This window comes from Etheostoma cragini, chromosome 3, assembly GCF_013103735.1.
Source record: "Etheostoma cragini isolate CJK2018 chromosome 3, CSU_Ecrag_1.0, whole genome shotgun sequence".
Lineage (NCBI taxonomy): Eukaryota > Metazoa > Chordata > Actinopteri > Perciformes > Percidae > Etheostoma > Etheostoma cragini.
Window position 1 is genome coordinate 947,313 of NC_048409.1, and position 12,411 is coordinate 959,723.

At 42.1% G+C, this 12,411-nt stretch overlaps 1 protein-coding gene across 6 annotated transcripts in view; it reads left to right on the forward strand.

Moving 5' to 3' along the window:
• Window positions 1-12,411, forward strand: part of fndc3a (fibronectin type III domain containing 3A) — a 54,406-nt gene that overhangs the window by 5,578 nt on the left and 36,417 nt on the right. The window contains exon 1 of one of the 6 annotated variants that reach the window (XM_034867050.1): window positions 10,441-11,031. The exons of 4 other annotated variants lie outside the window; for them this stretch is intronic. In XM_034867050.1, coding sequence (XP_034722941.1) covers window positions 11,020-11,031 — 12 coding nt within the window. In that variant the 5' untranslated portion in view covers window positions 10,441-11,019. Of the gene's footprint in view, window positions 1-10,440; window positions 11,032-11,426; window positions 11,541-12,411 lie in introns of those variants that run through there. One more of the 6 variants, XM_034867048.1, reaches the window with a different exon arrangement.

Below are 12,411 nucleotides of genomic sequence, written 5' to 3' on the forward strand. Positions count from 1 at the left end.
GCACAGCCTTAGCACCAATGTACTTTTAGCAATCTGCCATGTAATAACAGTTGAAAGGATTTGTTTAAAGTGGTGCCTCTGGCTTATTTGTTCTGTTGTTGGCCTTAAGTCTTCAGTGGTTGAACTGTTGTGTTTCACTTAATCAGGGGAATTGAGAAATTTTAGCAGGTGTACTTAAAGCACTAGAACACTTTCTTAAGTAGTAGCATCAGAGGCGTTGGCATAGTGTATGGTTTGACCAGCGCAACAGGAAAACACTTATGTGGCATTTTGCGTGCGTGCTTTAAATAAAAAATGTCTGAATGCCTGCATTAAGAGTTGGTTAATATGGCTGTAGAGAAATGAGTTGCCAATGTGTCAATTGGTTAAATTGTCTACTATTACCTTTAATTCAACTCTTGCCTTAATTTGCAGTAGTGGAATAATCATTGTGCTCCATTATGTGTAGCTACAAACCCAATCTGATTTAGTTTTGTAATTTTTGCAACTGCTTTCTGGTAGATTTACATTAACAGCATAGCGTGTGCACCTCTTGTGAAACCTGATGCTTTTGGTGGCTTGTTTCAGATGCTAAATAAAGTATGCACACATGGCTTCCACTCAGATAAGTTATGAAACGGCCCAAACTGAGTTCATAAGCAACAGGTGTTTGTTAGTTAGCAACCACATCTCTCGGTTTTGATAGCCTTTGCTGCTATAGGTATGGGCTGATAACCCCATCATCTCTTGTCAGTATCAGAGGGAGATTGAGTGGTCCTGACAAGCCTGGGGGATTTCCCTGTCATTCTGATGGTCATCAGTTCGATTTGCTTAAGTTTCTGTGACTTCCTGGGGAAGAGCATGGATCCCGCAGTGATATCTTGTCCGTCATTTCCTCAGTCTTGTGCAGTTTGTCGAGATAAGACTTGCTAATATTAGTGCTGCCCTTTTCTAGTCATCTTGTCATTTTCCACAGTGGAAAATCCCTTCGCCCTGGATCAGGCTCTGTTCACGCAGAGATCAAATTTAGCTGGTTGTGTTGGGCTGTGAGGGTTTTGTACTCATGGAATTCAGTTACCTTACTTCCTCCCACAAAGGTTACCAGATTACCTGTACTTGTTCTCTGTCAGTGTTTACAGTATTTTAGGAGCGATAGAGAAATTAAATGCTGCTGTTCCTTCCTGGGTTACATCATTCCCACCCTGCTGCTCAGACCAATTTCAAACACTGCATGTTCACAATCACTGAAATGTACTGTGAGGAGGAATAACAAGTATCCGATAACACAGAACAGTTACTGTTTTTTACAGCATGATTACTTTGTTGTTGCACAGGTGTTAGTGTATCCCTCTCTGACGTATCAACACCCAGATACATGATCTATCATTAGATACAAAGACTATTCATTGCTACTGAGCTGAGATTTGGTATTTAAAATGTTGCATTAATTAAATTATGAGGTTTGAATGACTGTAACTAAGAACCAATATCATCAATGACAAAATATCAAATCAACAGCAAAGAATAAATTAGTTCAAGTATTATGGGCCCATTGCCAAAAGAAATTATACCTCCTGCTAAATCAGCAAATAATGGGTAGTGGTGCACAAGGCTAACCTTTTTGGCAGCACCCATTACGTATGTTCTTTTTCACTGACATGCTGCCAGAACTAGATTTTATGAACTGCGGTTTCAGGGTCTTTATCCTCCATCTGTAGCCATCATTTTCAACAACGCTGTATGGGTTCTGTCCTTGCAAATGAAATGGCTTATTACTTCAGTTATTACCTTTGACCATGAGGAGCTGGGCGTGAGTGTGCAGCATAATGCTAGCATGATTAGCTTCATTTATTACTCCTGCAGGTAACGTTAAAATCTATACTGTGTGTACTAGGGCTGGACAATTCATTGATATTGTGAAATGACACTAGATATTGTCTTAGATGTTGGATATTGTAGTATGGCACAGGTGTTGTCTTTTCCTGCTTTTAAAGGCTGCATTATAGTAAAGTAATGTCTGCAAATATAGCCGATAGAATGAAGGTTTTACTGGAACTTCTGCATTGGCTTCACTTTTAAGACCAGGAAGCTTTGTCTATTATATTTACAGTCCATGTACTAAATACGGTATTTCCTTTTTATCGTGTTTTCAGTACCTTGTGAAAGTTTATGATGGCACATAAGGCAATTTGATGTGGCTGATTTCATGGTGCCAAACTCCTGATCCACAAGAAGATCATCCATTTTGAATTATTCCATGTAGGGCTTTTCAAGGACTGTTGTTTTGAGCGCCGCTGTGAATAAGACGTAGCCTGTGTGTGTTGTCCGTCCGAAGAGGTGTGTAAACCCCCTGACAGCTGCAGAGTGAAGAGCAGGAACCACTGGAGGGGCCTCTCAGGCCTGACAGAGCGAGGCAGGACAGTGGTGACAGGGAAGAGGATTCACAGTGATGGCTGACCCCTCAGTCTCTGACCTTTAAGTGAGAGGACACCTCATTCTTTGTTCTTGGTTTCTTTCTCCTAGTCTTGGCTTGGTATTAACGCTCTGTTGGACCAATTATTCTGAGTCAGAGAGGAAGCTGTTGTCTTGGGGTCATTACCTGAGATGATTTCTTTTTTAGAGATGACTTTGGCTACAGTATGATTCACTGCTTCCATCCATTTATCCCCTCTCCCATCCAAGTTTTTTTTTTCTGCTCTTGCCATTTGGTTTGTAGCTAAATTGGTAACGGATGAATCAGTCTGTTTCTGTCAATGTTTAAACCCAGCTACTGGCTTATGTGCTTAGCTGTTGTCTGTGCTGATGGCTATGTATATTTTCTTCCATTTTGTTCATTACTTCTTTTTCATTAGACCTGTTTTCATGCTCTTTGTGCTTGTGTTTTTATATACTTCTGGTTAATGTTTTTTTCATGTCTGTGTGTTTGTAACCTGAAAGACTGAAAGTGATTAGCATCTTTTTAGAAAAATGTCATAAGCCGATGGTGGAAAATCATTGGCAGTTGTTGTTGCGTGAAAACACAAAAACGTAATTGAATCACTCTCAAGAGCATGCCAAGCCATCGGGCGGCGATGTAAAAGTTGCGGAAGTGCTACCCACCAACTAGAAGGCCGACCGTCTCGTCCAAAAGCACTGACATTGGCGGCGGTCTGACACCTCTGTTCCTCTATACAATGAGAGAGTAGCTGGACATTTATGTGTTAACATTTACCAGCACTACCACATTTTCCAGTATATAAGTCACGTCAGTCATAAAATGCGGAAAGAAACATATGTCGCACTGGACTATGAGTTGCATTTATTTAGAAATGTATTTCACAAAATCCAAGATCAGACATTTAGCACCCAGAACAACCCGCTCTGTTAACGTTACACATTAACAGTTATTCAACTATACAATAGCACACAGAACCACTAGCAGGGCGTGGAGATGTAACTGCATCGTTGATAAGCCTTTCCCGGCAGCCCGTTGTTAAAGAGCCCATCAGTGGACTCTCTCCTCCAGCTCTGCCATCTTGCTTTCTGCCCGCAATTAGCTCCCGTTGTTTTCTTCATTGCAGTTAGAGGAAGCTTTTCGCCAGTCCCTCACAAGTTTCTGACACACTTTCTTTCTGCTGTAGTTTGTGTTCAGTCTTTGTTAGTTGTCTTTAGGAGCAGCATATAGTTGTCACAAGGCTAGAGCGCCCTCTCGTGGCTGTAGACTGTACTGTTTTCAGAATTATTTAACATTTAAAGACATGTTAAATTATATATATTTTCATATACAATTTGCACCTGACTATAAGTTGCAGGACCAGCCAAACTATGAAAAAGTGTGACTTATAGCCCGGTAAATGCAGCATGTTGGCCACATCCACCTTTGCAAGAAATGTTGCTTTATTTGTGACGCCAAAGGAGATAATGGCGCACACACTTGACGTTACAAGCCCAAAACTCTGCCCCTGTCTACAGAACGTACGAACAGTGTTTCTTAAAATCTTCACCCTGGCTGGAGTTTTCCAAAAGCTCAGTTTTCAGTCAAATAAGAAAACCCAGTTTGCTCTGGTTGTGTGAGAGAACCCTCGGCATTAAATGGCAACTACACACATTGAGCAGGGAGCACACTGCCATGAGTGTGTGGTCTGCTTGTGGCTATGTGCCATGCGTGGGCTAATGTTACTGTGGCATAGTGAGACCTCGATCTTGACTCAGCCGCCTTTAGTGCTGGCCTTGTATGCTATAGCAGGACACAGGAGACAGGGCCTTGGACGTGTGCCCCTTATAAGTTGCCAGAGGGCTTGAGATGTTGTGACAAAAACACAACCCACTCTGCTTGTCTCTTGGTCGGCCACTGAATCATCTGAACAAACACCGTAATCACTGCACTGATATTCAGGAAAGACCCAAGTTCTGAATACTTGATTAAGGTAATCAATCAACACAAATACTGGTCCAGTTAATAACTATTCAAGTACTGCATTGATAAAGATATGCACTGAAAACTTTAGGCTAACTCTGCTACAATACATCAAATGTCAATATTTGTTCAATATTGTTATATGGGCCCTTACTTATTAGGTACACAATCCTAATATTAAACTGATAATTAGCAGAATAATTTGTCAGCTGATAGTTGCATTTTAAGCTTTAGTGTGTAACTTTTTTAACCATAATGAACGTCTGTTACATTCCAGCCACTGCCAAATGAGTTCATGCCGAGTTAATTAAGACTATCAGCTGCACACAACTCTCTTTATTTCTCAGTATGACTGTTAAGAAAACGGTGTAGTCTGGCGCCGTTCGTGCGCAGTAACTCGAGTGAAGATAATTACTTCTTCTGAAGAGTCTATCATGTTTTTTTAAAGTTACCATATCATGAAAAAATCACTTTGTCTGGGATTTGGGTGTTATTTTGTGTCTCTGCTTCCACACGCATACAAACGTAGAAAAAAACCCACCCATGCTGTTTTGAGTGAGCTCTGGTTTCTCAATGTCCTCTGTCTTCAGTCTCCGGGTGAGCTGTTCAACATCTGCACGGCTTTCTACGTCAGTAGAGACGAGGTGGCTAACTGTACCATGCTAGCTCCTTCTCAATGGCAAAACAATGCTCCAACTGCCACTAGTTGACCATAATTTCCAAAAGAACTACTTCCTGTCCCTGTTGTGCAGGAATTCCACAATTGTCCCTCGTCTAGAAGAAGTCTTCCAGCTAGCCCTACCTTGGACTGTCCAAAGCTGGACAAAGAGTTATCTAGCTTATGGGATCTTACCGAGCTACTGAGCATTTGCAGCTCCCAACAAAGATAGGAGAGAAGGGAGATGTCTCACTCTGGAGCTAAATCTACGGAGATGTCTCAATCTGAAACTAAAACTGCGACCTAAGCACACAGGGTGAAAACAGGATCTGCAGCAATGTGCAGTACAACAAATATATGGTGTTTATTGAAAATGAAACCATGTAAACCTATTCTGGTACAACCTCAAAATACAATTAAGAACCTGAAAATGACCATAATGTGGGCGCTTTAATTCTCTGTGTAGTCCTTGGCTACAAGACACTCCATGGGGGGGGGGGGAGTAAGAAATGTGTTCACATTATGGTTGTAACACAACCATTAAATTCTTTTTGGCACTAAATTGACGGTAATTTACTGCTACCACTCTGGCTGGATGGAGGCAGACAAACTGGGGAGAAAACTATCTCCGGAAAAGGCTAAAACATACATTTGTGGAAGAGCACATAAGGCTTCAACATTAAAAATGTTCAAAATGTGAAACTACCTTGACTCGACTGACCAAACAAAGAACCTTAGCCAGGAAGCTGACTCTGAGTTTAAGGACAACTTGACATGAGTTTAAAGTGCCTTAGCTATGATTAAAGATTTCTGTGGAAGAACATTACAGTCTTTCACAAGTCTGGGCTATGTGGTAGAGGAGCCAGATGGAAGGCACTCCTGAGGAGAAGGTACATGACAGCAGCCCGGAGACTGCAGAAATTTGTGTGAATTTTCTACAGGGCACAAGCCAAAAGATAATGGGTTCTGATTTACCAAAAATGAATAGTTCAGCTGTAGTGAGGCTCTCTGTATCAGGACTACAATAGCCTATCTAACACCAGCTCGACTGTGGATGGTGATATGCATGGTGGTAGCAGCATCAGATGCTAGGGTGCTTTTTATAAGAGATGTTAAAGAGAGCAAAGACCAGAGCTAAATGCAGTCAGTCCCGAGTAAAACTCCTCTTCACATTAGCATCCATTATTTGGGTTCTGGTTTGACATTTATTAGGACAATGATCCAAACCACGCACCCTGAGCAATACGGCAGTGGCTTCATTCCTTGATTGATTCTTTAATAACTCCTATTTAAAATTAGTTGAATAAGAAGAAGTGGAGACATGACAAGGTCCAGGTGTACCAAACTAATGTTGACACACGTGCTTATAAAGACTTTCATGGCGGTGGTTGAATAGTTATTATTCTTATTAGTTAATTGCAGATGTCATGTTGTCAGAAATGAGTTTGTCATTTTGTTCTTCGTATCACTGATTTATGTTTCATCAATCAATCATCAATATAATAATGTACTTTACATTATAGACCTTACATTCCTCTAATAGTCACTCAGTGCAAAGGGCCTGGATCGATATAGTGTTTCGATTTTTAAAGGACCGAGCGTATGTGGTCACTTTGGGTGCCTTAAGTTGAAATTCTGTGAACTTTTAAATAAAGAGATGTGTCTTCACTGTCGCTTCTTCAACAGAAAAGCTCACTTTTGGGAGCAGTTCAGTCAGAAACGGAATGATGCTGGTGAGTGCTGTGCTTTTATCACTGTACGCATTTTCAGCTTGTTAACAGTGTAGTCAACACCCAGTTATGATAGCTTATCCTAGGAAAAAATGCTAAAAGGACTCAGGCCTTAAGTCATCCTCAGTTAGTGCGGGTAGGTGACAGTTGATGAGTTCATAGAAATAAATATAGACATTCAGTGGAAACATGAAAGCAAATTAACACAGTAAACAGAAAACTGTTGGGAAATGTTGTGTGACTCAGGTTTCGGATCATACATGTTGACTATGTGCTTTGATAACGTTTCCTCTGATAAAAACATATCTCTCCTGTGCCTTACTATTGCTAAGCAGTATCACACATAATAACAAGGACTTAGTACAGCATCAACACGTCTTAGAAAAAGGTATTTCTGAGAGGTGTTGTTTCTATCCTACTTTCCCCATTGTGCAGCGTTACCAGGGGATCATCAATTGTCATTGCACATGTTGGCGTATGCCATCAGCTAGTTTCTGGCTAGTTCCGCCACTGGCAGGATTTTCCCACTGTCATTTGGCTCCTGTTTCCTGTCCACCCAGCTGGTAGTTCACATCATCGCACAGGAAACAATTAAGAGGAACAAATAGTGAGAAACCTCAACTCTGAGTCACCGACGGCTGAGAAACGTCAGAGCTAACAGCCATGAACGCACAGAGCAGGGCCATTCTCCTGGGTAATAAAACACACCAGTGGCCACCTGTGTGACAGTGTGTGCTAATTGATCCACACTCTCTTTACAGCAACACACATCTTTCCTAATGCATGGTTTCTTCCATCCAACGCTCTGTTAAAAAAATCAACCATGTTGTGAATGTGAACAGGAAACCATTTCACGTTACAGTGCTTAGTCGTCTATGTAAAAAGTAACCTTTGCAGTATCCTAGCAATGTTTATGAGTCTATCCACTTCCAAATGAAGTCATCATACAGTTGGTTTTGTGATGGCAGCCACACGTTCATTCTATACCAGGGGCATAGCTTCGGCAGAGCTTGAATGTATTTGACAGCATTCAGCATTCGTGTTTATTAGAGCGGAGCTTCAGGAGGATTTAAGAGCACGGTTTGTCTATAGATAAGGGTAACTATGATTGACAGTTGCCTCAAGCAAGTGGAGGTATCAGAAGAGGAACTTGACTGATCTAAAAAAGAATGTGTTAATCTTTTACCTGGCTCTTTTCTTTATCCCCCAGCAGTTATTCAAATGTGTTTTGGTACTGTCCACGTTACTGTGTATATGTTGCAGACAATGTAGCAGACGATGTTAATCAAAAACTGGGACAACTAAATTGATGTAACATTATGAAGCAATCCTTTTGAAATCCAAAGTGAAATAATCAAGAGAATATCACTCCAAGCATACATTAACAAAAATATCAAAAGAATAACCTCTCTATATTCTAAACCCACAAAACACTATTTACATCACCCAATACAAAACAATATAATGTGGTTGTAACTTTGGATGGAAAAAAATCCAAACCCCATTTTGGCCAAGACCTTATTCCTGTTCCAGGCTCTTTATAAAAATCGTTCTGTGACATCAGCCCGTAGACATCAGCCCCAGTTTCTACATTAAATATGTACAGTATGTGGGGAATGGCTAGGGCAAAAAATCAAATCACATTCACATCGCGATACAAGCTCTAAAGATTCACAATTGATTCATAGAATTCCAAAAATCCGTTTGATTTTAAAACTCAAATTTTTTGTTTAATGGATTAACATACTGTGAATTGTTTTCTTAAATTAGAAACAATTTTGAATCAAATCAATTTTGCATTGAATCTTGAGCCTAAAAATCAATTTCGAATCGTGTCATTTTCTGTACCGTACACCCATGGCAGCAAGGAACAGAAAAAGTGCTCGCTGCATCCGGTTGTTTTGGTAGTGCTGCGTCAGTGTTGGCTGCCTTAGCCTGACGGTTGGTCCCCGTAAACCACTGGACTCACAGCAGTGCATCGCTGCAGACTGGACATAGCTGACACACAATGGGTATTCGGCGTTTGGCATTAAAACATGATTTTGCCGTACAATTATAGCAGAAACATTGCTAGTTAAAGAGGAACTGGGCAGTCACTGGAGTGGTTAAAGGACTTTTCTCCCTCCCCCTAGAGCTTGTGAGCGGAAAAACCACACCGAAACTTTTGGCCAGCGAGTCGCTGGACTCAACGTCAGAAAGTATGGCGTGATATCAGGTCTCGCCATGTAACAAATGGCTTCACGCACTGCACATATACACCCCCCCAGTCAGGAACCGGCTAGCAAGGTAGCGATGGAGGTTTTCACACTGTCGTCATGGCTGAGCCAGCAAAGAAAAAGCAGAAAGCTAGGAAAGCATCGTGGGAGGAACAGAGAAAGTCTGACTGAGGGCTGGGAAACATAGGAGCTGTAGGGGGGGTCTCTATAGAGAAACCTGTAGGGGGGGGGGGGGGGCTGTATAGAGAAACCTGTAGGGGGAGCTCAGCAGAGAAATTAAGGTTTATTTTATTTAGTTGCTGAGCCTGCTGTGATATTAACAGTCAGTTCACTAAGTAGTCTCAGTAGTTGACTTACCAAGGCTTTGTTGTGGTTTTTAGTCTCTATCAAATACAATTGCATTTGTCTACAAATATTATACAACATATAAGCAGTACTCTAAAAATTACATGTATGCTGTATTGCAACATGTATAGAAAACAACGATATTAACCTGAAAGGGGGTGCTGTCCTGGTTTTACTGTGTTTTTTTTCCATGACTCCTTGATTTTAGTTGAACAATGACCACAACATCATTGATTTGATCAGTGCCAGTTTAAACCTGGTATTGCAGTGTGTGTGTGTGGTGTTTTGTTTCTATTTGTTAAGGTTCTTCTTCTTCCAAAATTAGTTTTTGATCTCCCTAAATTCATTTTACTGTATCCATCTATTGAACCCTTATCAATGCTGCTAGTAGCTATGTTTATCTGATTCCTTGAATCCAGCTTTTTTGATTTAAGCAGAGTGAAGAGAAGTGTAGGATTTCATTTTGTGGAGGACGTACCATAGTTGGACCCCTTGCGCAGCAGTATCAGTGACGCAGATTATCTTTTTACTCGGCAAACACTCATCAAGTGATAGGCACTGTCGCTTTAAGAAATGATCCATTTAAAATGAATGAGACAGATGTTACAGAAGCAGTAAATACTGGCAAGCTGTATATTGTGTCGCTGTACAATTCGTGTCTCTGTTTTGGTTGTCAGTGGGCTGCTTTGTGATCTCTGAAGACTTGAGAGAACTCGAGGGTGCAATTGTCACTGATCACTGGAGCTCTGAAATTGAACTCCCACCACCTCATCTCCTCTCACATCGATCGGAGTATTAAGAGAGGGTGTATGGCATGTCGCTCTGTGAAGGGGAGAGAGAGCCCGAGAGAGTATGACAGGGAGGGAGAGAAGTGGGGGGAGGGAGAGGGACTGTAGCGTAGTCGTATATGTCAGGCTCAGAAGCTGCGTGGGTTGCTCGGCTCCCTCACGCCATTGCTGTTGTTGTGAAAAAAGGCAGAACAAAGGACTCCCCACGCTACGGAACTCTTATACCTTTGCCGGCTTGGCTGTGTTATGATCACGCCCTGAAGGAATGCTATTAAATGTAATCATATGAAGGCACACAGTCGGTGTCAGAGGCAAAAAGGGAACTGATTAGCAAACTAAGGCATCATCCTTCTCATATTTGATCCTGTTTTCTTGGGTTCATGCGTCTCCTTTTTCCAGAAAGTGGTTGCTGCTGATAAGGTTTCAATCCCTTCTCTGAAGGCTTGGCGCGGACATCGCTGTGGCTTATTTGTTGAAGGGGTTGCTGTGGATACTGACGGTAGGGAGGCTGCACTGGAGCCAGAGGCAAGAGTGAACAAGCCGCCTGCTGCAGAGAGTGCTGCTATGGAGCAGATGAGGCTGAACCCGACTAAGCAAACATGAGATTTACGCCACACTTTCTGTGAAGGCTACATCCAGCGCAAGAGACCAAACTCCATCCGCCTACATAGCTCCTGCTGCACTCCTTGCCTCTCGCCAGTTTTCTTCCTGGATTTTGTGCAGGAGTTGATGGAAGTGTTGGGTGAAAAGGACCAGCCGCGCCACATGTGTTAGCATCGCGGGTCATGTGATTTCTCATGAGGGCTGGGTGAAGTGGTGGCGGGTCTAGTAGACCCTGGAGCATCTTTTTATTGTATTTATTCTCTCTGTGACTGCGTGAGTAGCGACGCCTGAATGAGAAAAAGCAATGCGGGCAACAGTAAGTAGCAGTCAGATCTTTTTGCAAGCTAAATGTCCTGCCATTTGATTTCAAAAAAATGCAATGAATGTCACAGTATTGATTCCCATGTTAAGCTTAAATTGGAAATGGGAGTCTTCATCCTAGGAGGGGTGTTGTTGCTTCACACAGAAGGGGGTGGACAGCAAACGTACACACATACGCCCGACTGGGAAGTGCCGAGACTTTGATTCAATTAGACTTCCATTGCCCCGCATCCCCCTCCCACCATCTACACTTACTGCTGACGCGGCCTGTGTCTGTGTCTGTCTGTGTGTGTGTGTGTGTGTGTGTGTGTGTGTGTGTGTGTGAACATATGAGCTCCTGTGTGTGGCAGTCAAAGGGTTCTTTCCTTTTCCCTGCTGAGCACATGAATGGGAGCAGTGTCAGAGATGGAGGTGCTGATGATTTCTGTGCTTGACGAGAACCGTAGCCAAAGCCCTTTGCCAGCGGAGCGTAGATTCTATGACAGCGACTTCCGCAAGAGCGAGGTAACTAGCGCCCACGCAAGTGCCGGGCAACAAAAAGCTAATTATGTGTGTTCTATCATCTTAAAATACGGTAGCCAGTAAGGGACATACAGGATGTACTACTCTGCCTTTCGCGTTTTCATGGTCTATTCTTAATTTTCCTACATCAATGGAACGCTACCTCTATTGCTTCTGCAGCACAATATGATAATATATATTTTTATTGGTGTTGTAGTTCTTTCTTTTGCTAGTCCAAATACAATTTCCTAAGTAAGTCATTTTGTGACTGTGCATGTCCTTGTACTTTTATGTTGTGAAAGGTCCTGAATGGGCGGCTGGGGCTCGCTGGTAGAGCGGTTGTCTTGCCTTGTGGCACCTTGTACGGTAGCCTCGGCCACGGTGTGTGAATGGGTCCTGTACTATGTTATAGCGCTTTGAGTAGTCGTTAAGACTAGAAAGGGCTATAAGAACAGTCCATTTACATTTAAATTTCATTTGTAATGGTCTTAAACAGTATCACATTTGAAGAAACCCTGCTTCAGAGTTTTTCATCTGTTGGACGTCTGTTGAATGCTTCTGAAAAGTACAGGTGGTTGTAATGTTGTTATACATGTATGTACAGTACAGCAGGGAAACAGTCTTATATTAATCCCTTGTAAAAGATAAGTGTTTAGTCACAATACAGTTTACATGGAGTTCAGCTGCTTTATACAAATATTTGCATTGCATTAACACATACTTTGAAACTAACTATCAAAGTAACTGTTATTGCCACTCTTCATTTTAACCCCAACCGGCCCCGTCAGACTCCGACTACCAAGAGCCCGGGTTCTTCCTAAAAGGAGGTTTTTCTCACCACTGTCGCACTGTTGCTTGTTCTGGAGGGAACTAC